At 36.8% G+C, this 24,604-nt stretch overlaps 1 protein-coding gene across 1 annotated transcript; it reads left to right on the top strand.

The window, feature by feature from the left end:
* The first annotated feature begins 566 nt into the window (after positions 1 to 566).
* atp8b3 (ATPase phospholipid transporting 8B3) lies at positions 567 to 20,274 on the top strand. The gene is made up of 28 exons (XM_084415959.1): positions 567 to 718; positions 3,048 to 3,098; positions 3,699 to 3,790; positions 3,971 to 4,084; positions 4,946 to 5,044; positions 5,203 to 5,264; positions 5,400 to 5,472; positions 5,708 to 5,778; positions 6,641 to 6,732; positions 6,822 to 6,980; positions 7,306 to 7,394; positions 7,842 to 8,035; positions 8,134 to 8,342; positions 8,421 to 8,443; positions 8,539 to 8,695; positions 10,703 to 10,891; positions 12,650 to 12,762; positions 12,852 to 13,016; positions 13,122 to 13,233; positions 13,315 to 13,390; positions 14,729 to 14,849; positions 17,434 to 17,620; positions 17,725 to 17,948; positions 18,108 to 18,191; positions 18,290 to 18,514; positions 18,610 to 18,748; positions 19,445 to 19,575; positions 19,677 to 20,274. Exons 2-28 carry the CDS (start codon positions 3,074 to 3,076, stop codon positions 19,908 to 19,910), a joined length of 3,459 nt encoding a protein of 1,152 aa, XP_084272085.1. The 5' UTR covers positions 567 to 718; positions 3,048 to 3,073; the 3' UTR covers positions 19,911 to 20,274.
* The last annotated feature ends 4,330 nt before the right edge of the window (positions 20,275 to 24,604 follow it).

Below are 24,604 nucleotides of genomic sequence, written 5' to 3'. Positions count from 1 at the left end.
GTTCATTCACATTCTTGTTGCTAGGCCGATTGTTTTGAACGTTGCAGGGAACTTTATTCTAGCAAGCAAGATTAGGCTATACAACTCGAATATCTTATCCGCGTCCAAAATATATTTGAAGAGCTGTCGGGGTCTTGTCTCCCCCAAAACGCAATATTTACATCAGTGGTTGCGGCAATAAGATCCCAAGGGATCTATTGAGGGCGTAAAAAGTTTCGGCGGTAGTTTTACAATTTATTTTACGAAATACGAACTTAAGTCTTGTTGCTTTTTTCCATTCCTTTCCCAACTTTTTATGTTAGGCCTACATTATTCCCGTCTTTTATTCTCTCCGCTTCTTTTCCCACCTGTGCTGCTGGATAGTTGCATATCGAGTTCCAGCCCCCTCCTTTACCTGGTGGAGCGCATTTGCACAAATTCCCCAGTCGTGCATTTGAGAGGGAGGAGATATGGAGAGGGGAGGAGATAGAGCAGGAGAGAAGGAGGTTTGAGAGGAGTTTATTCCCAAATACAACACTAGAGATAAACAGAAGAGCGAAAAAGACATGATTCAACAAATGCGCTAACATGTATGCATGAGATTCAGGGGTTTGTTGCCGCGAGGAACACCTGGATCTGTGATTTACTGGATCTGCTACCTGGATGAGACGCCTGGGAGAAGAGCGTGGAAAGTGAGCCCTTTGGGATCTGTGATCAAGGAACAAAAAACATTTAGCAGGTGAGGTGTTTTGTAGGTGAAACTCCCCAGTGTTCACAGTTTAGCACTTAGTTTGACTAATAGTCCAGTCATTTTATGAAAAAAGGTTGAACAAATTGCAACAGAAGCTAACTCAACTGATTTTGTATCCTCAATATGTCCTGAGTAAGGAAAAAAAAAAAAAGCCCAGAAGAATCCCATTAGGGGAAAGTTTCTAAAAAGACCCAAATATAGCTTATATTCATTCTTTTTCTTACGTGAATAGGGTAACATTTTTAACCTTTAGATATCACCATGAAAATTACTGAGTTGATTACTTGCATCAAAACAAACAAAAAATGTATTACACGTTTTTTTAAATTGTCTGTTAACATGGACAAACGGTGCATAATCTAATTACTTATGTGCTAATTTGCATAAAGACCACAACAGATCTAAACATTGGGTATAGCCAGGTGAAAATGTCTTGTTGAATCTTGTTGACACATAACAGTAAAATACTTGATGTTAAGGTCTGAATGGAACCTATTTAGGCTACCCATGAGCATTAATACATAGAGGCAGGAAGAAGTACTTTAGAAACCAGCCTTTATTAATTTTTAAGAGATGGGGTTTGGGGCTGGGTCCGTGGGACTGTTTCTGGGGGACGAGTCTGAGGGAAGAACAGGAGACAATGGTAAGGAGAATGCAGAAGACAAAAGGTAAGTAAAATAAAAAGTGAATCCCCAGAAACAGTCCCACGGACCCAGCCCCAAACCCCATCTCTGCTATAATAATTAATAAAAGCTGGTTTAAAGTACTTCTTCCTGCCTCTATGTATTAATGTTCATGGGTAGCCTAAATAGGTTCCATTCAGACCTTAACATCAAGTATTTTACTGTTATGTGTCAACAAGATTCAACAAGACATTTTCACCTGGCTATACCCAATGTTTAGATCTGTTGTGGTATTTATGCAAATTAGCAAATACATAATTAGATTATGCACCATTTGTTCATATTAACAAACAATTTCAATTTTATTTGTTTGTCTTGATGTAAGTAATCAACTCATGGTGATATGAAGTATCATGAAGTAATTTTCATGGTGATATCTAAAGGTTATAATTTTTAACCTATTCACGTAAGAAAAAGAATGAATAGGCATATGAATAGGCTATATTTGGGTCTTTTTCGAAACTTCCCCTAACGGGATTCTTCAGGACTTTTTTTTCCTTACTCAGGACATATTGAGGATACAAAATCAGTTGAGTTTGCTTCTGTTGCAATTTTTGTTCAAGGCTTAAAATAACTGGACTATAATCAGACATGAGTGTTACTGTGTCTTTATTTCTGAATGGAATGTATTCCCGTTCCTAAAGAAAGGAATGGGACAGGTGATGCTAAATTGGATATTCCTCAGTGTTCACATGCTTCTGAATCTGTTCATATTTCATCATGTTTGCATTTATCATATAATCCAGTATTATTTTATGCACCAGGTATTAAATAGTACTGTATATACAGTATATATATATATATATATATATATATATATATATATGTGTATGTGTGTGTGTGTGTGTATATATGTGTATATATATGTATATAATATATACACACACACACACATACATATATATACATACATACATATACACACACACACACACACACACACACACACACACACACACACACACACACACACACACACACACACACATACATACACGCGCACACACACACACATATATATGTATATATATATATATATATGTATATATATGTATGTATGTGTATATATATATATATATATGTATAATATGTACACATTTATTTAATTTATGTAGTATGCCATTTGATTATATAATACATTTGAAATATTTCAATTTATATTTATAAACAAATATATATTTTACTAATGTTAGTATATTTTATTTTTAATTATATATTGTAACATTAAAAATACATATACATGTATTCCTTTATTTATTTAATTTATGAAGTATGTCAGTATATTACAAGTATATAATAACTTTTAAACATTTATAAACATTTTTATTATAATATAAATAATATATAGCATATATATATATATATATATATATATATATATATATATATATATATATATATAATTAAATAAAATGAACTTACCATTTTTTTTAAATACTACTAAATTATATATTTAAACATTTATTTCTGTCATAATATATAACGTGCTAGTTGTTTGATGACTCTTTCTATTTGTCCCAGGTAAGCATGGAAACAGTCTAATGAATAACAGATTTTACGCAAGTGCCTGCGATACTGGCCACTGTCAAACTGACCTCTGTTAATATGGTTTTCATCCTTCTTTTCCACAACAGTCTCAATCTCTGTGTATTACTCCATAATGGCCGGTAGCAAGACTGAGAGAGGTTGGTTATGACTGACATTTTATTACACATTCACAAGCCTTTATATGCTCTTATTCAGCTTGTCCAAAATGAACAGAAAACTAGAGTTATCCTATAAAATATAATGGTATAAATATCCTCCACATTAAATGTTTTAATTTAGGTTTATCTTGCCAAATGGCAAGAGTTAAGACAGACCAACATCTGAGCGTTTCAACAAACCTCAGAATATGTTGTGGGAAGACTTTATTTTTATTCAGCTTGGAAATATAATTAAATGATATTTAATACCTCTGATGGAGGTGAGAAGCATTTGTTTTCCCCCTAAAATATCTTTGTAGTTGTCTTTATGAATGTTACCGTTATGAAATGTAAAAAGCGAATAAAACAAATACATTTGAGTCTACAGTGTCTATAACTCACACATTGCATGCTACAATAATTATAGCAGAAATCACAATCAGTAAACCACTTCAGGAAATGATGTATTAAATGCATGCTTTTTATATTACCCACATTTTAGTGTAAAAAATGTCCAATTATTAGAGTGATTCCTTTCTAACATTGAACGTTTTGGATGATGTGATGTTCAATCACCTTTTCTTTACTTTAACCCCTCAGGAGTCAGTTGGGAGGTGCGGGCCAACGGCCGTCATTTTCATCAGTCCTGTCGCCGCAGATCTTTCCTCTGTTTCCGCTGGGGGCGTTACGCTGTACGTGAGAAACCTTTTTGATTCATATTGGCTAGGGAGAAGTAGTTATGGAAGCGTTGAACAACATTTGATACCTTTGGGCTGCCTTCTGCTTCATATGTTGCTGTTTTCAGCTGGTTTGAAAGCAAGTGATAAGTTTTATTCATTACTTGACATGTTCCTAATGGGTTTTGTTGCCAGGACAATGTGGTGCGGAGCTACAAATACACCCCTCTGACCTTTTTGCCCCTTAACCTGTATGAACAGTTCCAACGAGCGGCGAATCTTTTCTTCCTACTTATTGTGGTTTTGCAGGTTTGTGGAGTTTTTCTGTGATACAAAGGTTCATGCAGCTTGTATTCATGCAGAATATTTGACTAGCACATTATTTCCCCCTGTAAATACTATAGAATACTATAGTTCAAGGTGGCCGCTCGAGTTCATGATGAAATGATGAATGTTCTTTTGCAAATAGTGAGTCGAAAACACCTGCTGTTTGAAAAAGACAAAATTACATATAGTCATGGCATTTTCATGGCTGAAAATGGCATTCACCCTTTCAAAGATCACTTAATTTGTATAGAGTAAATATTTGAGTTTCTATTCATAAATCTTGGAGTACTTGACAGCTTTAACATTGGCTATTATATATTATTCTTGACCCTATTTAAGTCTGTTTTGGAACTGGCGTGATGGATTAGCTTCATACGCCTCAACATATATTTTACGTATATTTTATGAAGATTTTTGTAAGCCATGTGATCCTGTGAGTATGTATGTGTGTATATATATATATATATATAATATATAATATATAACAGAGCAACAGTTCTTCATGGAGTGCCGGATATTAAATATTCCTTAATCATTTTACATTATTGTATTTCTTTGTTTTAAAATGTAATATACAATTCAAGGCTAAAGATTTGGGTGTTTCAAACTACTTTAAGTGTATATTTGAGTGTGTGTATATGTATATATATGTGTGTGTATATATTTATAACAAATTATATATTTTTATACAATTTATATTCATACACACTCACACACACACACATATATATACATCTAATAACAATACATTGTTTATAATTATATATAAATACATAATTCAACAAGTTTCCTAATTTAAGTGAAAATTGAAGCTGTTTTGTACATCTTTGGTTTCATTTACAGTGTGTTCCTATAATTGCAACAATCCCTTGGTACAGCACAATGCTTCCTTTGCTATTTGTTTTGCTTGTGCGTGGTTTTAAAGATCTGGCTACCGACGTGGTGAGTCTATCATTCTTGTCATTCTCTCAACCGATACTTTTAAACTATTTTCACTAATATAGAAGTTTGGAGACCAGTAGTAGCAGCTCAGTTTTCAGCCATTTTCCAATTACTCCCACATCTATGCATAATGCTCCCTCTGCTCCTATGCCTCTCAGGGGCGACGACGAAGTGATGTGCAAATTAACCAGCGCCCGTGTGACATTCTCACTCCTGAGGGGTAAGTAATACTGGCCTGGAGATAGTTGAGACCAAAGCTCCTCAGAAGCAAAACAAACACATCATCATCCGAGTTTAGATTTACAGAGAATCTTTCACTTCAAAAGTCTTCCTCTCTTGAATATCTCCTTTCCAGCTTTGAAACTGTTAAGTGGAAAGATGTACGTGTTGGTGACATTCTCCGGATTCATAAGGACAAGGTCATACCTGTGAGTGTGTGCATCTGTGTTTCTAACCCAGCTACAGCAGCCCAAAAAAGTATCTGGACACTTAAATATTATCATGTTTAAAATTTTAAATTTCTTTGCTCTACACACAAATACCAAACCATTTTTTTTTGTCTCAAATTGATTCGTAGTGGATAGATCAAGTCATTTCCTACCTTCAGGTTAACTACAGACATGTTTAGCTACGTTTGGCGCCCATAAAGTTTCTCTCTTTTAGGCAGATCTGCTACTCTTGTGCAGCACTGAGCCACACAGCCTTTGCTATGTAGAAACGGCAGACATTGATGGGTAAGAAGCGCATCTCACCCTGGACAGACGCCAGAACTTCTCACGGCAGCTAAAAGCTAACTGCTAAACTACTCAGAATGATATCACACACAAAAATGATAAACAAATGGTCACTGTGACATTCAAAGCAGTTCTGTAAACTTGTTTTTATGAATTATTATGGTGAAATAAACCCTCAAATATACCATGTAATAATACACAAGTTGTGGAAAATTAGCACAAATGCTAACTAGCATTTCTTTTTCATGGTATTGTTCTGCTGTTTGGGCTAAACTACTCAGAATGACATCACAAAAAAAAAGAAAAAGATAAACAAATGGTCACTGTGATATTCAAAGCAGTTCTGTAAACTTGTTTTTATGAATTATTATGGTGAAATAAACCCTCAAATATACCATGTAATAATACACAAGTTGTGGAAAATTAGCACAAATGCTAACTAGCATTTCTTTTTCATGGTATTGTTCTACTGTTTGGGCTAAACTACTCAGAATGACATCGTACTCAAAAATGATAAATAAATGGTCATTGTGATATTCAAAGCAGTTCTATAAACTATTGTTTCTTATGGTAAAATATATATATATATATATATATATATATATATATATATACCATGTTGTGGAAAATTAGCTTGCATGGCTTCACGTATTATTATGCTGTTTAACCTATTTAGAATGACATCACAAAAAAAAAAAGATAAACAAATGGTCACTGTGATAGCCAAAGCAGTTCTATGAACTTGTTTTTTTATGAACTTGATTATTATGGTGAAAAAAACCCCTCAAACATACCATGTAGTGGAAAATAAGCTCTAATGCTAACGTAGCATGTTTTCACTGTATTATTCGGCTGTTTGCAGAGAAACCAACTTGAAGTTTCGCCAGGCTCTGGCTGTAACTCATGCTGAGCTGAATGGAGAGTCAGCTAAGCAAACCCTGGGGTCTTTTGATGGTTTGTATGGACTCTTTGGGCAAACATTGGAGCCATTCATTCGTAGTGACCAAAAGATAAGCTTTCGCTCTCCCTCTTTTATACCTCAGGTATTGTGTGGTGTGAGGAACCAAATGGTAATCTGCATTCTTTCAAAGGTGAGTTGCATTGGAAAGGAGAGCGCCACCTTCTGGACACAGACCACCTGCTCCTCCGAGGAACTGTACTGCGAAACACAGACACAGCCTATGGACTGGCTATATACACAGGTAAGTCAAATCTGTGCTATTAAGGTGAATGCTGACAGCTGGTTGAAATGCACGGAGCCCCTAAATGGACATGTTGATGGAAAAAAATGAGAAGGGAGGAAAAATGTGTTAATACGTCAATGCTTTCGCATTCTCGCCAACATTTTCCATTTGCCCTGAGAAACTTGCAAAAATGCAACGTTTTTGGGGGAAAGCAAACTTTTGCGAGAGAATGCAAAAGCATTGAAATATATTTTTTTGCTCCCATCACCATGTCCCTTGAGGGGTTCTGTAGAAATGGCCTGAGACAAATGAAAAATGAAATGGATTTCTTTGACCTCAACAGGCTCGGATAGTAAAATTCTGCAAAACTGTGGCAGTCTGAAACTGAAGAAAACACGGGTGGAAATATTACTAAACAAAACGGTGTTGGTGGTAAGAGAGAGGAAGAAACTTAATATGTAACTCTTAGTTGATATAGATACTGTATCAACTATTATCTAACATAAAATTGACCTAGCATGGCCAGTAGCTTGCTTGACCTTCTTGCCTATATAAAACCATTAAAATATGTAACCATATGTAAATATCATATCATATTTGTACATAATCAGTTATTTGTAGTAAGAAATACTTAACCTAATTTACCAAAAATATAATTAAATAATCTTCTAAATAAGACAATTAAAGTTTATATGTACAGTATAAATATTATTTAATGTTTATTTCTAGAAATAAATTTAAAACATAATTTAGGGGTTTCAAATGTTGATAACAAAAATGCAAATTTGTATTTTATGTATGTTTATAGTATATTGACCACCTGAGGCTGACAAACTAATATTATTTATATCTCATATATATCTATATCTCATGTTTCAGATTCTGCTCTTCATGCTGACGACGGCTCTCCTCCTCGCTGTGGGCGCGGGGTTATTTGAGTACAGGGTTTCCCCTCAGTACGAAGTTGTGACTGTCTTGCAGCGTGACTCCTCGCCTGCCTACCTGGGCTTCCTCTCCTTCTGGGGCTACATCATTTTGCTTAGTCCTTCTATGCCCATATCTCTCTATATAACGTAACAGTGGCTCTCCATATTCTCATGATGCCTTCCTTTGAGATTTAGATCCTTTTATCTCGGAATATTTTGCTCACTGATTCGTTGTCCCACACCAGATTTGAAGTGATCCACGTGGTGCACTGTTACCTGATTGGCCGGGATGTTGAGATGTACTGGGAGGACAATGACAGCCCAGCTCAGGCCCGGACAACCACCCTGAATGAGGAATTGGGTCAGGTGGGCCACCTGCTCAGCGACAAAACCGGCACTCTCACGCAAAACCGTCTGCTCTTTCGTCAGTGCTTCATCGCCGGACACATTTACGGTCCGTCAATTTCTTTGACACTCTTTTCAGCCTTCTGTATTTTAAAACGTCAATAATGACATCTGTCTGTTTGTTCAGGTGACATGGCAGGGGAATTCAAGGTAGGATTTAAGAGATTCATTTATTCCTGTTTAAATCTACTGACCCAGAACACATCACACTTTTATTTCTAAAGCTATTTTATTTCTATATCAAGCCACTAGACTTAAGCTGGAACCGGTTTTCCTGTGGTGGAATGAAGTTTTCCGACCAGCGATTGGTGGACAAGCTGCGTGAACGGAGCAGCCCTGAGTGCCAAGAGTTCTTCACCGCTCTGGCCCTTTGTCACACTGTCATGAGCGAGTGGAGGGATGGTTGGTAGAAATGCCACTTATTCTGCCATTATCACAATTTATCACAACATTGTGTTTGCTAGAGGTAAGGAAGATGAAATGATTCAAATATAGCTGCAAGATATAATTAAAGGGGCAGCAATACAATAGATTTTATTAGAATATACGACTATTGGCCACCAGGGGGCCCCAAAGTTAACATTGATCAACAGGACATTACTCCCAGTGCAGAAGAATCACATGTTCAAAACCCCCCTTTTTCTGTTTGGTCTAAAAAATTGGTTATTGACCATGCAGATTGTCAGCAAACACGTTTGGGGTCGTGTCATTTTTTAAATGTTTTTTTTTTTAAAGGAAATCTCTTATGCTCATCAAGACAGCATAAAAAAATACAGTAAAAACAGTAATTTTGTGAAATATTATTACAATTTAAAATAATTGAATATATTTGAAAATGTAATTTATTCCTGTGATGTGAAAGCTAAATTTACAGCATCATTACTCCAGTCTTCAGTGTCACACGATCCTTTAGAAATCACTCTAAAATGCTGATTTGCTGCTCAAGAAACATTTCTTATTATTATCAATGTTGAAAACGATTTAATATTTTTGTGGAAACCGTAATGCCTTTTTTTCAGGATTCTTTGATGAATGGAAAAGAAAGTTCAAAAGAACAGCATGTATTTAAAATAGAAATGTTTTGTAACATTAAATAAGTCTTTACTGTCACTTTTAATCAACTTAATGTGTCCTTGTTGAATAAAAGTATTAATTTCTTAAAGGGGTCATATAATGGTACATGCACTTTTACAAGTTGATTGTACTGAAATGTGTGTTGGCAGTGCCTGTACACAACCATCATATAATGGTTTATCTCCTTATATGTTTTCCCCCATCTCAAATCGAGCCGTCTGACCGTGTGACGTCACACGGTCGGATGCCCCTCCCACGATTGTTGATTGACAGCAGCGTTTCAACACAGACCCGCCCTGAGCGAGCTGTCATCATAGTCCGCGCGGACATTGTTGATACGCAGGAGCAGAATGGCGTCTAAGCGATTGTGGTGTTCTGTTCTTGGGTGTAATAAGGAACACAGCAGTCATTTTGATGTTCCTAAATCCGAACCGCTGAAGACGCAGTGGCTGAGTTTTGTTTTCGAAGGGAATATTCCCCACGATCAACAGCAATGCTTTCATGTTTGCGCGAATCATTTATCACCAGACTGCTTTATAAAGGAGGGTCAGTATAAAGCTGGTTTTGCTGAGAAGCTGCTCCTGAAAAAAGGATCGATACCAACTATTCGTGTTCCTGCTGCACCTCCAGAAGAAGTGAGTGTAACGTTTTATTAACCTTTATATTAATCTTTGCAAATCGCTTGCACGCTTCACGATGAATGCAGCTAAGGTTTACACTCAGGGTACATTACGGCATGTTTTCTATGTACGACGTTCTCAATATAATTCATAATCCCAAGTTTATAATGAACAACGCGTTATGGTTATTGTGTTATTACAAACTGTGTACGCACAGAACAGAGGGGCGGGGTGAGCAAAGCTCATTATCATTTAAAGACACATGCACTTAAATGGTGTGCTGAAAACAGAGCTGTTTTTGACCAGGTAAAATTAGTGTTTTCTTACAATACTAATGATCATTTTTAATTAAAGTGTATTACAAACTTTTCATTTAGACCCTAAAGAATCATAATAACTTGTACAAAAAATTGCATTATATGACCCCTTTAAAAAACAAATCTTACTGACCCCAAACTTTTTAATCGTTTAACAGACTAACTTTTAAGCTGTCGTGGCGCTATTCAAAACTGCTCATACTGAAGGTCAGACCTTCCTTTTTTACCTTAAACCAGTCAGAATTAGAATAAGAATAATATGAACAAATACAATAGGTGCCTACACCTTTTTGATGCTTTAACCCTAATGAACAGATGCCAGATGCACTGATATTGCACTGAAACAATCATAAAATAGAAAGACACGTAAAAAAGTAAATTGTGTTTTATGAATACAGGTTTACCTCATTACCAGGCTGCCTCTCCAGATGAAGAAGCTCTGGTCTGTGCAGCGCGGGAGCTCGGTTGGGTGTTTCTGTCTCGCACACGAGAGACTCTCACCATCAGCGAGATGGGCATGACGAGAAACTATCAGCTCCTGGCCATCCTGGACTTCACCAGCAAGAGGAGACGCATGTCAGTGCTGGGTGAGTTTCAACAACTGCTCTTAAAGGGTTAGTTCACCAATTTTAATTCTGTCATCATTTACTCACCCTCATGTCGTTCCAAACCCATAAGACTATAGTTCATCTTCGGAACACAAATGAAGATCTTTTTAATGAAATCTGAGAGCTTCCTGTCCCTACGCAACTGACACTTTGAGAGCTTCAAAAAGTTCATAAAGAGATCGTAAAACTAATCCATATGAATTGAGCGGTTTAGTCCAAATTTTCTGAAGAGACTCGATCACTTTATATGACTAACCTTTAAAGGGATAGTTCACCGATAAATGAAAATTCTGTCATTTACTCATCTTCATGTCATTCCAAACAATAAAATATTCTGAAGAAGTCAGTGGGGTCCAAAACAACATTGATTGGAATCTGTTGTCTTTCATTTTATCTGCAAACATTTTTAAAACTTCCATTTGCATTTTGTCAAATTTGATGATGAAGTTACAACCCAAAGTATACTTCAGTTATGACGTGAACTCTTAGCGTTCACGTTTAGCCGAAAGTGTAATCTTTCAAAGTATACTCCATTTGATGGCGTCCGCTGAACACATGCGCACTAGAAAGATGAATTTGTGTCCAGTGTCTGAGCTATTTCTCTCCAGAGGGTATTAGCGCAAAAAATTTTTTTTTTACTAGTTTAAGCTGGAGTTGCATGTTTTTCTTAACCCCCTCACTCTAGTGCTCCTTAATGCAAGGGTATATAGAGCTGGTAAGTCCCGCCCCCTTCGCTAACCCCGCTGGACCTCTAGGTTGAAAAATCGTCAATGCAAGTGAATGGGAGAAAATAATTATTTTCTGGTCCCGTTTGAATTGTGCCATGAATGTGAACATATGTTGTCTGTGAATTTTTTATATAATCTTTCGTGTGAAGAATGCTACAATTTAGCGGGTAGAAGTTTGATACGGTTAGACTTTGTGTGAGAGCACTTTGTGGACTACAACTCTTCGCTGCTTTCGACGCATTTGAAACGTCACCACCACTCGCACACGGACACTAGCTCACGGATCCCGCTAAACATGACTGTGTCTTTGGTGCACTTCATCGCCTTCTTTCAGGGAGAGGACAAAATCGTTGAGGTTGGTGAAAACCACGGGTAAGTCAACTTTATGGGGTGACGTCACATAGGCGACATGTAGTCTTTCTCGTTATGTCTTTTCCACAACTGCTAGCCGAAGAATCATACCATATACTGTCAAACTCGTAACATGAAAGATTATATAAAAAATTCACAGACAACATATGTTCACATACATGGCAAAATTTAAACGGGACCAGAAAATAATTATTTTCTCCCATTCACTTGCATTGACGATTTTTCAGCCTAGAGGTCCAGCGGGGTTTTACGGAAGGGGCGGGACTTACCAGCCCTATTGTTGCTGTCGCAACCAAACTTCATAAGAACACATAACTATTTTACGAGTTGGCAATTTCGTATGAATTTGTAGCCTACAATGTGATTCATACGAGAATAAAGATCCACTCCTAAACCTAACCATCAGTGGTGTGATTGCAGATCATACGAAAACATACCAATGAGATTGTACGAATTTTCCGGCAATTTGCAAAAACGTAAAAAGGTTCTGAATTTCCATGAGAGTGTGTGGACAAACTAATTTGAGGCAAAAAATTCACGGCATTTACATTATGCACACTGTACACATACCCTAGCGTACGCATAAGAATCAAAGTATACTTTGGGCTTAATTGTATGGGTGTGTGTGTGTGTGTAGTGCGGGACCCTGGAGGACAGTTGAAGCTGTACTGTAAAGGTGCAGATATGGTCATTCTGGAGAGGCTTCAGGGGGACTGGCTACTTCAGGAAAGTACCGAGAGAGCTCTAGAGGTGAGGCGACTTTAAGAGGAAACATGGTAGAGTAAGAGCTGATGTACAACGCAGTTGTTCATGTGTTTGGATGTCTGTGCGGTTGTCAGCTGTTTGCTCAGGGCTGTCTGAGGACTCTGTGTGTGGCGGTGCGCTCTGTTCCCGAAACCCTGTGGACAGAGTGGAGCCGCGCCCTCAGTCAGGCGGGCACAGCGACGGGTAACCAGGACACTGCGCTCGAAGACATATATGATCAAATGGAAAAAGACTTAACGGTACTCAAAGGGAGTTATTATGAAACAAATCAGTCTCTGGAGTCAACTTAAGGCAAATGATCAAATGGTTTAGCATTGTGTTATAAAACAATCCTGTTTGTGTAGCTGCTGGGTGTGACTGCAATTGAGGATCGTCTCCAGGAAGGTGTACCCGAGACCATCGCCTCCCTGCGGAGGGCGGGGGTGAAGGTGTGGGTGCTGACGGGAGACAAAACAGGTGCTGTATTTTAGCAAATAAGTTGGTTTGAAGAAGCGAAATTAAAATAAATGTATGTTGTCTGCTACTTCTTTTCAACAGAAACGGCTGTGAATGTGGGATACGCGTGCAAACTGATGGATCCAGACACAATCCTGATTGAAGGGGAGGAGCTTAGGTCAGAAACATTCCTATTATGCTAATCTGAGCTTTTGTCTTAATTAGCTGTGGCTGTGACAATTCAAAATGCTGCATCACAATTTGCAAACTAGCCAAACTAAATGGTAAGCTAAATTTGTATTAGTTTGGTCCACATCATAATTTTTTTTAAATGGTATGTTAATTTTTCTTTATATACGTGTATAATAATAATATTAATTAATAAAAGAATACAAATTATTATTGTATTATTAATAAATAATTGTATTAATAAAATTAATAATTAAATGTATAATTATACTTTTTAAATAACTAGTAAGAATAATAATTAACAATAAAATAACAGTAAAATATTTATTAACAAATAAAAATGATTAACAATAAATAATTAAAAATAAAATGAAATAACATTAAATGAAAATTAAATATTAAACATAAAGAATAACAACTATTGTTATTGTTTCCTCCAAAATTGCAATAGCTTTTTAAATGTATAATTATATTATTTTAAATTTAAAAAAATAAAATAATAATAATAGTAATTAAATATTAGCAATAAAATATTTAGTAACAAATAAAAATAATTATTAACAATAAATAATTAACAATTAAAATGAAATAACCTTAAATTCAAATTAAATATTAAACAACAAAAATAACAACTATTGTTATTATTTTTTCATTGTAATTGTTAGCAATAGCTTTTTAAATGCTTGACTCAAAAAGTTGAATTTAAAAGGTAATACATTTAGCAAAAAGCTAAAACTTGCATGTAGGCCTAAACAGTACGCGAGAAGGGGGTCTGAGATAATGACACAATTTTATGACCCATTATTTCTGTAGATTTCATCCGGATACAACATTCGCCATGTTTTCATTGTTATGTGACCAACCAGCGTTATTTGTCTCATTTCACTGCCTTTCACTAACCCTGTTTGATAGTAAATTGTCCTCTGGATGTGTACTTCAGAATATTGGTGGAAGTAGAAAGTCATCCTGGTACTTTTCGCCAATTGTTTAATGAATACTACAGCCTCAAAGTGTGTGTGCTACCTGTCAACAGTTAAGCATAGTAGAAGTATGCAAGCTGATTCACAACCAATTGGCCATTTTGATTGGTTTCTATTTTTGTCACGTCACACTAGATAGCCACACACACGGTGACATTTCTTTGGATGCAGCCAATATAGCTGTCTGTTAAGCATTTAATATGTTCTGATTGGCTGTGATATTGTGAGGACAGAATACTTGGCGCTGGAAATTTGTTGCATCGCACCTGGTTAGAATATGCACAGTGTTACAAAGATACACGTACACACGTAATATAAGATAACATGACTGTTGTCAATATCTGCAGGCAGCTTCTAGAGTCTCCTTCTCCAGATGTTCGTCTCATGTCTAAAGAGACAGAGGTTTGGACCACAGACAGGAGAGCAGAGAAGAGCAAAGCTGCGCTTGTCATCTCGGGTCCTGAACTGGTGAGCATTTCAAGCCAAAGGTTTAAAAAAAATATATATATATCACGACTGTTTAAAGGTTTAGGGTCAGTGAGATCAAAATTAACACTTATGAGAGAAATTAATACTTTTGTTAAGCAAGAATGCGTTAAATTATGGAAGCTTGTTTCATCCACTGAATAAAAAAATAAAAAAGGTAATTATGACTTTAAATCACGCAATTACGACTTTGCCTCGCACTCACGACTTTATATTACCCAATTCTGACTTTGTCTCGCAATTGCAACTTTATATCGTGCAATATTGACTTTGTCTTGCAATTGCGACTTTATATCACGCAGTTCTGACTTTGTCTCACAATTGCAACTTTACATCACGCAATTCAAATTTTATGTCTCGCAATTGCGACTTTATATCATGCAATTCTGATTTTATGTCTCGCAATTGCGACTTTATATCACGCAATTCTGATTTTATGTCTCGCAATTGCAACTTTACATCACGCAATTCAGATTTTATGTTTCGCAATTGCGACTTTATATCACGCAATTCTGATTTTATGTCTCGCAATTGCGACTTTATATCACGCAATTCTGATTTTATGTCTCGCAATTGCAACTTTACATCACGCAATTCAGATTTTATGTTTCGCAATTGCGACTTTATATCACGCAATTCTGATTTTATGTCTCGCAATTGCGACTTTATATCACGCAATTCTGATTTTATGTCTCGCAATCGCGACTTTATATCACGCAATTTTGACTTTGTCTGGAAATTGCGACCTAATATCACGCAATTCTGACTTTATAACTCGCAATTCCGACTTTATATCATGCAATTCTGACTTTGTCTCGCAATTCTGACTTTATATCACGCAATTTTGACTTTGTCTGGAAATTGCGACCTAATATCACGCAATTCTGACTTTATAACTCGCAATTCCGACTTTATAACTCGCAATTCCGACTTTATATCATGCAATTCTGACTTTGTCTCGCAATTCTGACTTTATATCACGCAATTCAGATTTTATGTCTCGCAATTGCGACTTTATATCACGCAATTCTGATTTTATGTCTCGCAATCGCGACTTTATATCACGCAATTTTGACTTTGTCTGGAAATTGCAACCTAATATCACGCAATTCTGACTTTATAACTCGCAATTCCGACTTTATATCATGCAATTCTGACTTTGTCTCGCAATTGTGACTTTATATCACGAAATTCAGATTTTATGTCTCGCAATTGCGACTTTATATCACGCAATTCTGATTTTATGTTTCGCAATCACGACTTTATATCACGCAATTTTGACTTTGTCTGGAAATTGCGACCTAATATCACGCAATTCTGACTTTATAACTCGCAATTCCGACTTTATAACTCGCAATTCCGACTTTATATCATGCAATTCTGACTTTGTCTCGCAATTCTGACTTTATATCACGCAATTCAGATTTTATGTCTCGCAATTGCGACTTTATATCACGCAATTCTGATTTTATGTCTCGCAATCACGACTTTATATCACGCAATTTTGACTTTGTCTGGAAATTGCGACCTAATATCACGCAATTCTGACTTTATAACTCGCAATTCTGACTTTATATCACGGAATTCTGATTTTTTGTCTCACAATCGCGACTTTATACCACGCAATTCTGACTTTGTCTCGCAATTGCGACTTCATATAACGCAATTCTGATTTTATGTCTCGCAATCACGAATTTATATCACGCAATTTTGACTTTGTCTGGAAATTGCGTCCTAATATCACGCAATTCTGACTTTATAACTCGCAATTCCGACTTTATATCACGCAATTCTGACTTTGTCTCACAATTGCGACTTTATATTACACAATTCCGACTTTGTGTCTCGCAATTGCGAATTTATATCACGCAATTCTGAAAAACGAAGTCAGAATTGTGAGATGTAAACTCGCAATTGCAAGAAAAAAATAATAACAATAATAATTAATTACATTTACATAGCGCTTTTCTCTGCACTCAAAGCGCTTTACATAGAAGGGGGAATCTCCTCAGTCACCACCTGGATGATGCAACGGCAGCCATACTGCGCCAGAACGCCCACCACACACAAGCTTATTGGTGGAGAGGAGACCGAGTGATGAAGCCAATCAGTATATGGGGATGATTAGGAGGCCATGATGGACAGAGGCCACTGGGCAAATTTGGGATTTCTTTTTGACCACAGAGAAACAGGACCTCGGTTTAACGTCTCATCCGAAGGACGGATAAAAAGTCGCAATTACCTTTTGTAAAAAAAATTATTCTGTGGTGAAAACAAGCTTCCACATTAAATTTATCAAAAGTGTCAAAAAAAAAAAGACTAGATAGAAGATTTTAGTAGATTTCTATTCATCAAATAATCCAAATATGAAGCAGCAAATAAGCATATTAGAATGATTTCTGAAGGATCATGTGACACTGAAGACTAGAGTAATGATGCTGAAAATTCAGCTTTGCCATCACAGGAATAAATTACATTTTAAAATATATTACCATAGAAAACAGTTATTTTAAATTGTAATAATATCTCAGAATATGTCTTACTATCTACTTTCTGTACATTACAGGCAGAATTTACCATAACGCCAGAATGGGGGGCGAAGTTTGTATCTCTCTCTGATCAGTGCCAATCCGTGCTCTGCTGCCGTGTGACACCGGCACAAAAGGCCGAAGTGGTCGAGATGGTCAGGAAACATTCGACTTCGATTACTATGGCAATAGGAGATGGTGCCAACGACGTGAACATGATCAAGAGTGAGAAAAAACAGTAACTATTTTAATGCATCATTATTTGTTATTTGGCTAAATAAATCAATCTTGCACATTGCTAAAAAATAAAAATCTCCGATATTGACCAGCGGCACATATTGGCGTGGGTCTTTGCGGTGTGGAGGGAAGTCAGGCGGTGCAGAATGCAGATTTCGCTCTGGCGCAGTTCAGCTTCCTCCGCAGGCTGCTGCTGGTGCACGGGCACTGGTCCTACCATCGCATCTGCATCCTTCTGCGCTATTTCCTCTACAAAACCACTGCTTTTGCTCTAGTTCACGTCTGGTACAGTTTCTACAATGGCTTCAGCGCTCAGGTATAGAGCAACTAGGTCACTTAATCCACTTTACACCCACCAACCCCAACCGCACTTTGAAAATATCTGCTGTTTGAGATAAAATCAACATGCAACATTATCTGATAATAAATGACATCAGCAGCTTTTTTTGGTGCATCTTCTGCTCTCTTTTTCCAGCCCATGTACGAGAGCTGGTTTATTAGCCTCTACTCAACAATGTACACGTCTTTGCCTATACAGTGCGTGGGTTTTTTTGAACAGGTAAGCCAAATACAGAGCATTTTGACCAATCATTCACAACAAATCCAAAAGCTGATTGGTTCATCTGTCAGTCTATCTGTTTACATTGACTGGGATAGGACGTGAGTGCCAAGAGCTGTCTGTGCTGGCCGGAGATCTACTCCATTGGACAGAAGAAGCAGCTTTTCAATCCTTTTGTTCTGGCCGTCACGCTCCTCTACTCCCTCTACACCTCCATCATCATTTTCTTCATACCTGTGGGAATATTGCAGTACTCTGCTCTCGATTTTCAAACCTTAGCCGTTACGGTGGAAACGTCTGTGGTGCTCACCACCACTGTCGAGGTAAATAGACGGCATAAATAAAGGCTGCAGTATTTACGTTACAAACAATTGTGACAGTGGTAACTGTAATCTTGTTCGTGTCTTGTCGGTTTTAGGTTATTCTACATACAAAATTCTGGACCAAGTGGAACATCGCAGCAGTCATCTTTAGTTTAGTGGTGTTCTTTCTGTCCACACTGGCTCTCCATAGCACTCGCCTCTTTACTGCCTCACCTAAAGACTACTTTTTCCTGGGTATTCATGTCTGCAGATAAATAATTATTCATAGAAATTGCATATCTCTAGATGAAGAGACAAAATACATTTAATCATGTAGTAAACTTTCTATATATCACCTAATCAGGCTTTCTGTTTTTTAAAAACAGTCTTTATGAAGAACCATTTTAGCTATTTTTAACTATATATTTTTTTTATTTTAGACCTTAGAATAACAAAAAATTATATTTCTATGATTTTAGTTGTTACCATGACTTATCCAGTAATCACAAATGACTGCAAAAGGTTTTGTAAAAATAATAATATAGATTTTCAAAATAACCTTAACTGAATGAGCAATGAAATGCATTAAAAAATATTAGACAAAATGTATATAAATATGAATAATGATTATTAACCTTTTTCATGTTAAATATATATATATATATATATATATATATATATATATTACACATTTATTTTACACAGTTTTAACTGATTAAAACATTTTTCTATATTAACCTTATTTATAATATAAATATAATTTGGGACATGGGAATCACAATTTTGAACCCTTCCTTGTGTTTTCAAAATCTGGAATCCTGCATGATGTATTTATTCATGTAGGCCACCAGAGGGCAAATGTAAGAATGTAAGAAGTCTTTACAGTGAATTTCAGCCAGAAATCCTTTAATGTTGAACTCCTTATTGAATATGTGAATCTTGAATTTTCAGGAGCATCACCAAATGCTTTCAGTACCCCTGAGGTTTGGCTGACCATATTTGTGACCACCTGTATTGCTGTCCTCCCCTCAATAACTATACGAGCCTTAGGTGTTGTGTTAACAAACCCCAACAAACATAAGGTAGGATCCTTACTTTTTCTAATTAACATAACATAACATAACATATATTACATGTTGTGTTATTGATTATGCTCACCTTACTTTGCTTTTTACACATGTAGATACACAGTTCAAAGAATGAGTCTGTTGAGCTGCAAAGGTTTCGGAGAGGTACCTTTCAGCGTCGTTCATCCTATGCGGTGTCCCAAGGGAAAGGCTTTGGTAAGTTAATCACCACAGGAGTCGGGCTTCATTCTGCAGCGCCCCCAAAGGACGGGAGAGTTACAGCAGATGGTCTGAAGAAAGAATCTCCACAGGGTTCACATAGAGAAATGAATGGTGATGTTTCATGCTAGCATCTTCAGTGTGTTTTGTCATGCACTAAAAATGTAACAGAAATGTCAGTAGCAAATATTGTAACCAAAGGTCAGTGGTCCACAAACCCAGGATTTTTGGCACATTTCCAAAATGGAGGCCCATCATACACCTAATCCAATTGATAGCGATATATTACATCTTTTGTACGTTTTGGGTTGGGTTTGTACGTTTTAAAATGCAAAAAAGTTTTTTTTGTCTCAGTACTGTACGCATAAATAGGGACAAACAGTTGATTGGGTAAATCCCATGATCTTTAGTTTTGTAATATTTGGTCTTTTAAATATACTTGTATTTTTGCACAAAAAAAAAAAAAAAAGCTTTACAAATAAATTTATTTAACTGAAAATGTATTCTTTTTGTTTATTGCTGCAAACAAATCCAGGCTAGATAAATAAACAGACAATAGCATGAATGTGTTCAACAATGGTTTTATTTTATTTCAAAACACGCAATTTACCCATATTACCATTTTAGATTTTTTTTTTTCCTGTAACAGTTATTACTCCAATTTGTCTCCTGTCCATTTGCACTAAATGAAAAGTGCTCCACAGGCTCTCTGGCTCCCCCTGTAGGACAGGAGGAGGAATGAGGCTCTCCATGATGACATGCCCTTTAACCTTTAACAGCTGCCTGAGAACAAGTTTGTGTGTGCATGTGAAGCTTCAACAGGATATTAAAACTGGGTAGTCTTCTACAGAAGATTTTGAACAGGGACAGGTATTTTGTCCTTCAATATCTTAGTTTCTAGGTGTTTACATTGAACTAGAATGCTAAAATTCATGAACCCAGGGCAACGCGACAGCTTCAGAAACACACACTGATTGTTTTTTTGGATTGTCTTTACCCTTTGATCAGTCTTTGGCTTGGGTAGATGTGCTCTAAGGAGAGTTTGTGTGCATGTAATCGTTTTCATTTAGAGCTATTTATTTTGCGCATACTCTTCCCTACATAGTGTTTCAGTATATAATAATCTGGCGAATTTGCTACACTGCTAAATTCCCTGTTTTAAAAGTAAAGAATTTAAACCAACTCAAGGTGGTTTGCTGTCTTAGCTAGGTTATCTAATCAGCGATTTGGTCTCTCAGCCTGCCAAGCACCCAAAAACACCTATAAAAAAAAGAAAAAAAAAAGATTGAAGAATCCTAGCAAGCCAGTTCAGACTAGTTTAAGATGGTTTTAGCAGGTACATAACATTTCAAGTTTTCTAGTCTATAATTGGTGCAGGTGACATCATCCTAGTGACTGAAGTGGAAAAGAGCCTGAACCAGCAACATTGATTAAGATTGAGGGAAAGGCTTTTTCTTTTTGTTGTATTTTTGCATAGTTCTCTGTGCAAAGACTACCAGCCTCAGCAGCTCTTTATTGACCGATTTGTGGTTAGAGAGCAGTTAGCGCAAATGTTAGCACTTGCCTGGCGCTAGCTCTTTTCAATTGGTCCAGCAGGTTAGTTTGGTGAGAGAACAATGTAGCTAGATGCTAAAGTTGGTGTTAGCATCAGAACTTATATTTATTGTCCATTTTTGGTGGCAAACATTTCTTGAAGTTAAATCTACCTTTTGAAACACCTGAATGTTTCCTATGATTTACTATACAAATCTACAGGTAAGAGCGGTTGCAAAGTTAGCTAATGTTGCACATCATAAGCACCACAGCAAGCTAAATAGGGCAGTAGTCACCTACTTGACCAATGAGCCTCTTTCCTCCTTCCTTTCTCCTCTTCTCCTCTTCTCCTCCTCTCAGCCTGTCTTCTCTCTACCATTTTTTTCTCCTAGTTTTGAAACTTGATTGTCTTCTACCATCACAAAGACACTTGGTTCTGATTGATTGACAGGTAACAGAAGAGGAAGAGCACAGTGTGACTGGGGGGTTGAATCTGCAGACAGACCCGGAGAGAAACATGATGTACATGATGCTGTTTTACAGTCGATGAGAGACCATTTCTGGTTGGAGGGGTCTGTTGCAAAAAAAACTGGCTGGTAGCATTCCAGTTTCGCATGAAATGGTGTGCAACCCAAATCGAGAAACACGCCACATGTAAACAAATGCACACAAGATTACATTTTCAGAAGAGACGTGTGTACATTAGGTCCATGACCAAGTTCAGTTGCCCAGGATAAACGGTCATGCCCCACTAAAGAGTTATATACATAAAAGAAATACAAGGAGGGCAGAGAGGGCTGCAACAATACATGCATACAACCAGTGAAAAACAACAGTGACAGAAAACTCTACAAAACAAAGACCCCTCCAACACCTTTACCACCCTTCCCACCCATCTCCAACTTCCCCGGGGTCTATTCGTCCTAGTCACTCCCTCCAAAGTCCAGGTCGATCCAGCTTTACTCTATACAGTATACAATAGTCATGCAGAAAAAAGTGTCCCCGCCACTTTAAATGGGAGGAGTTTGTTTTTTCATTATTTTTTAAATTAATGCTAGGAGCACTTAACACAATCTAGTTAGCTTTAAAAAAATTAAACAAAAAATTAACATAGTTAAAGTCTGACTAATGCTGAAACTGAAATCATTAGAAAAAAACGATGCATATATTGGAAATTCAGCGTACTGTGATTTTGCTCTTTTCTGTCATCTTTCAATGTTCTGTTTTTTTCTTTCACTCTCAAATCCTTTTCCTTTTGTGTCATGTCTTTCATTATAAACATTCAAATGTCTTTCTTTTATAAAGAATTATGTACCACCATCGATCAAAATAATAATAATAAACAAGAAATTGGCAAATGAGTGAACCAAACAACAACACCAACAAAAACACAATTTAACAGTATAAAGCTTCAAGTCACAAGTTCAAAAACTAACTATTATTAGTCTTAGCAGTGTTAGTGTACTCATTGTAATTAGCATTAGTTTAATCTAAATTACATAAACTTTACACAAAACATTTGAGGTATTTCAGAATCAATTGTCAACACCTTCCTGCCAAGTCCATGTGGTTTCCAATGGGAGAAATATAAGAGGGAAATGGTCCAATGTGTCTTCTAAAATGGCCTCTTCTCCTGAATCACTTACAGCTATTTAAATAACCAAACTGTCAAAAACTGGATTTTATTTTAAACCTGTTCTTGACCTAAAGCAATGTAAAATGTTAGTTCTAGCCAACCATGTTGCTTAGAATAAAGTCCATTTTGGTAGGCTTATGTCAGAAGTTTATGATATAGCTTGATTTAAATGAGTGCTCATGAAAATAGGCCATATGTGGGTACAGTACTCAGGCATTTTAAGTGACATCAGGGTGTATGACATCAGAAATACAATGATAACATTGAAAGATATTTTGTGAGTATCCAACAGTGCAAATAAAATAAAGAAACTAGCCTAATGTGAAAGGAAGCTGGGCATTTTTGCAGGGCTCTTAGTCCAAATCATTTCATTTAAGTGATAGTGCAAAAAAACAATAAATAAAATTGGCATGATAAAGTGCTTAAACACCAGTTTATGTCAAACTAACGTCAAAATCACCCTGTGCTTCAATATCTCTATGCCTAAGTAGTGTACATTTGTATGTTCGAGTAATTGTGCAAGGTGCTGATCACACATAGGCGTTCTTGCTTAAAAATAAAAACGCCAGACAGCGTTCATGGAAAATGGCACACGATCTCGAAACGCGTTTTTAAACTCGACGCGGCGCCTTTAAATCGCGGCGTCCCGCGCGAGAGAAACTAAAAAACCGCGAAACGCTCAACGGTCAAAAACGTCTGTGTAGCGCAGGTTTACACAGAAAAACTATTAAAAAGCAGCGAAATGGTACTAAAAAAAAAACGCGTTCTGTGTGTGACCTGACCCAAAGTGTGTGTGTGTGTGTGTGTGTGTGTGTGTGTGTGTGTGTGTGTGTGTGTGTCGTGTGTGTGTTCCAGAGCAGTCCCACCCGTTGTTGAAGGAAAAAGGCACTCAACTCAATCTGCATAGCAGCCGCATCCCTCAATGTGGTGCTATGCAGTCTGACTGCACTGTGAGAGTATGTATATGTCATCTTATGTGTGAAAATCCATATGTCTGTTTGTTTGCACCTGTAACAGCTTTGGTTATGCTATTGGGGTTTTGGTATTTGTGTGTATTCCTCCCTTTGGCAGCACAGGATTGGCAGGTCAAAGAATCTTTGGTATCAGTGGCTGTTTCACAAACAACCCAGCTCAGTGAGGTAGCCACACTGGTTCTCACTACAAACAAAAGGTCAGTTTTATCAGCTAATGTACATATAGATGCCTGCTGATTTGTGTAGCACAAATCTGCTCTCTTAATGCTCATAACCAGGCCCACATGGAATCTGCGTAATAATTAAGAGGAAAGATTTCTGCAGTTTTCCACAGAATTTGAATGTCAGTCATTCACAGAATTCTGCTGTTCCTTGAATATTCGGTTATGAAATATTTTGGCTAATTTGATTATGCTTTCAGCTACACATTGCACCATGTTTGAATTCATTCCGCAGAATTCCACTGATTTTTCCACCGTAGTTCCGCAGATTCCATCTGGGCCTGCTTATAACTCCAATGCTCAGAGCATTTATGCATTAACAGTGCCAACTGTTATCTGTTCAGCAAGTCCTGCAACATTTCCAGAAATGCTACTGTTGCATTCAAAGACACTAAAAAAAAATCCTCTTCGATTTTGAACATCTCCCCACGGAGGTAAGGTTGTGCCCTTGTTTCGCACCC

This window comes from Rutilus rutilus (genome assembly GCF_951802725.1).
Source record: "Rutilus rutilus genome assembly, chromosome: 8".
Taxonomy (NCBI): domain Eukaryota; kingdom Metazoa; phylum Chordata; class Actinopteri; order Cypriniformes; family Leuciscidae; genus Rutilus; species Rutilus rutilus.
The sequence above is the reverse complement of the archived record's forward strand: the minus strand, read 5'-3'. Positions and strand labels throughout refer to the sequence as shown.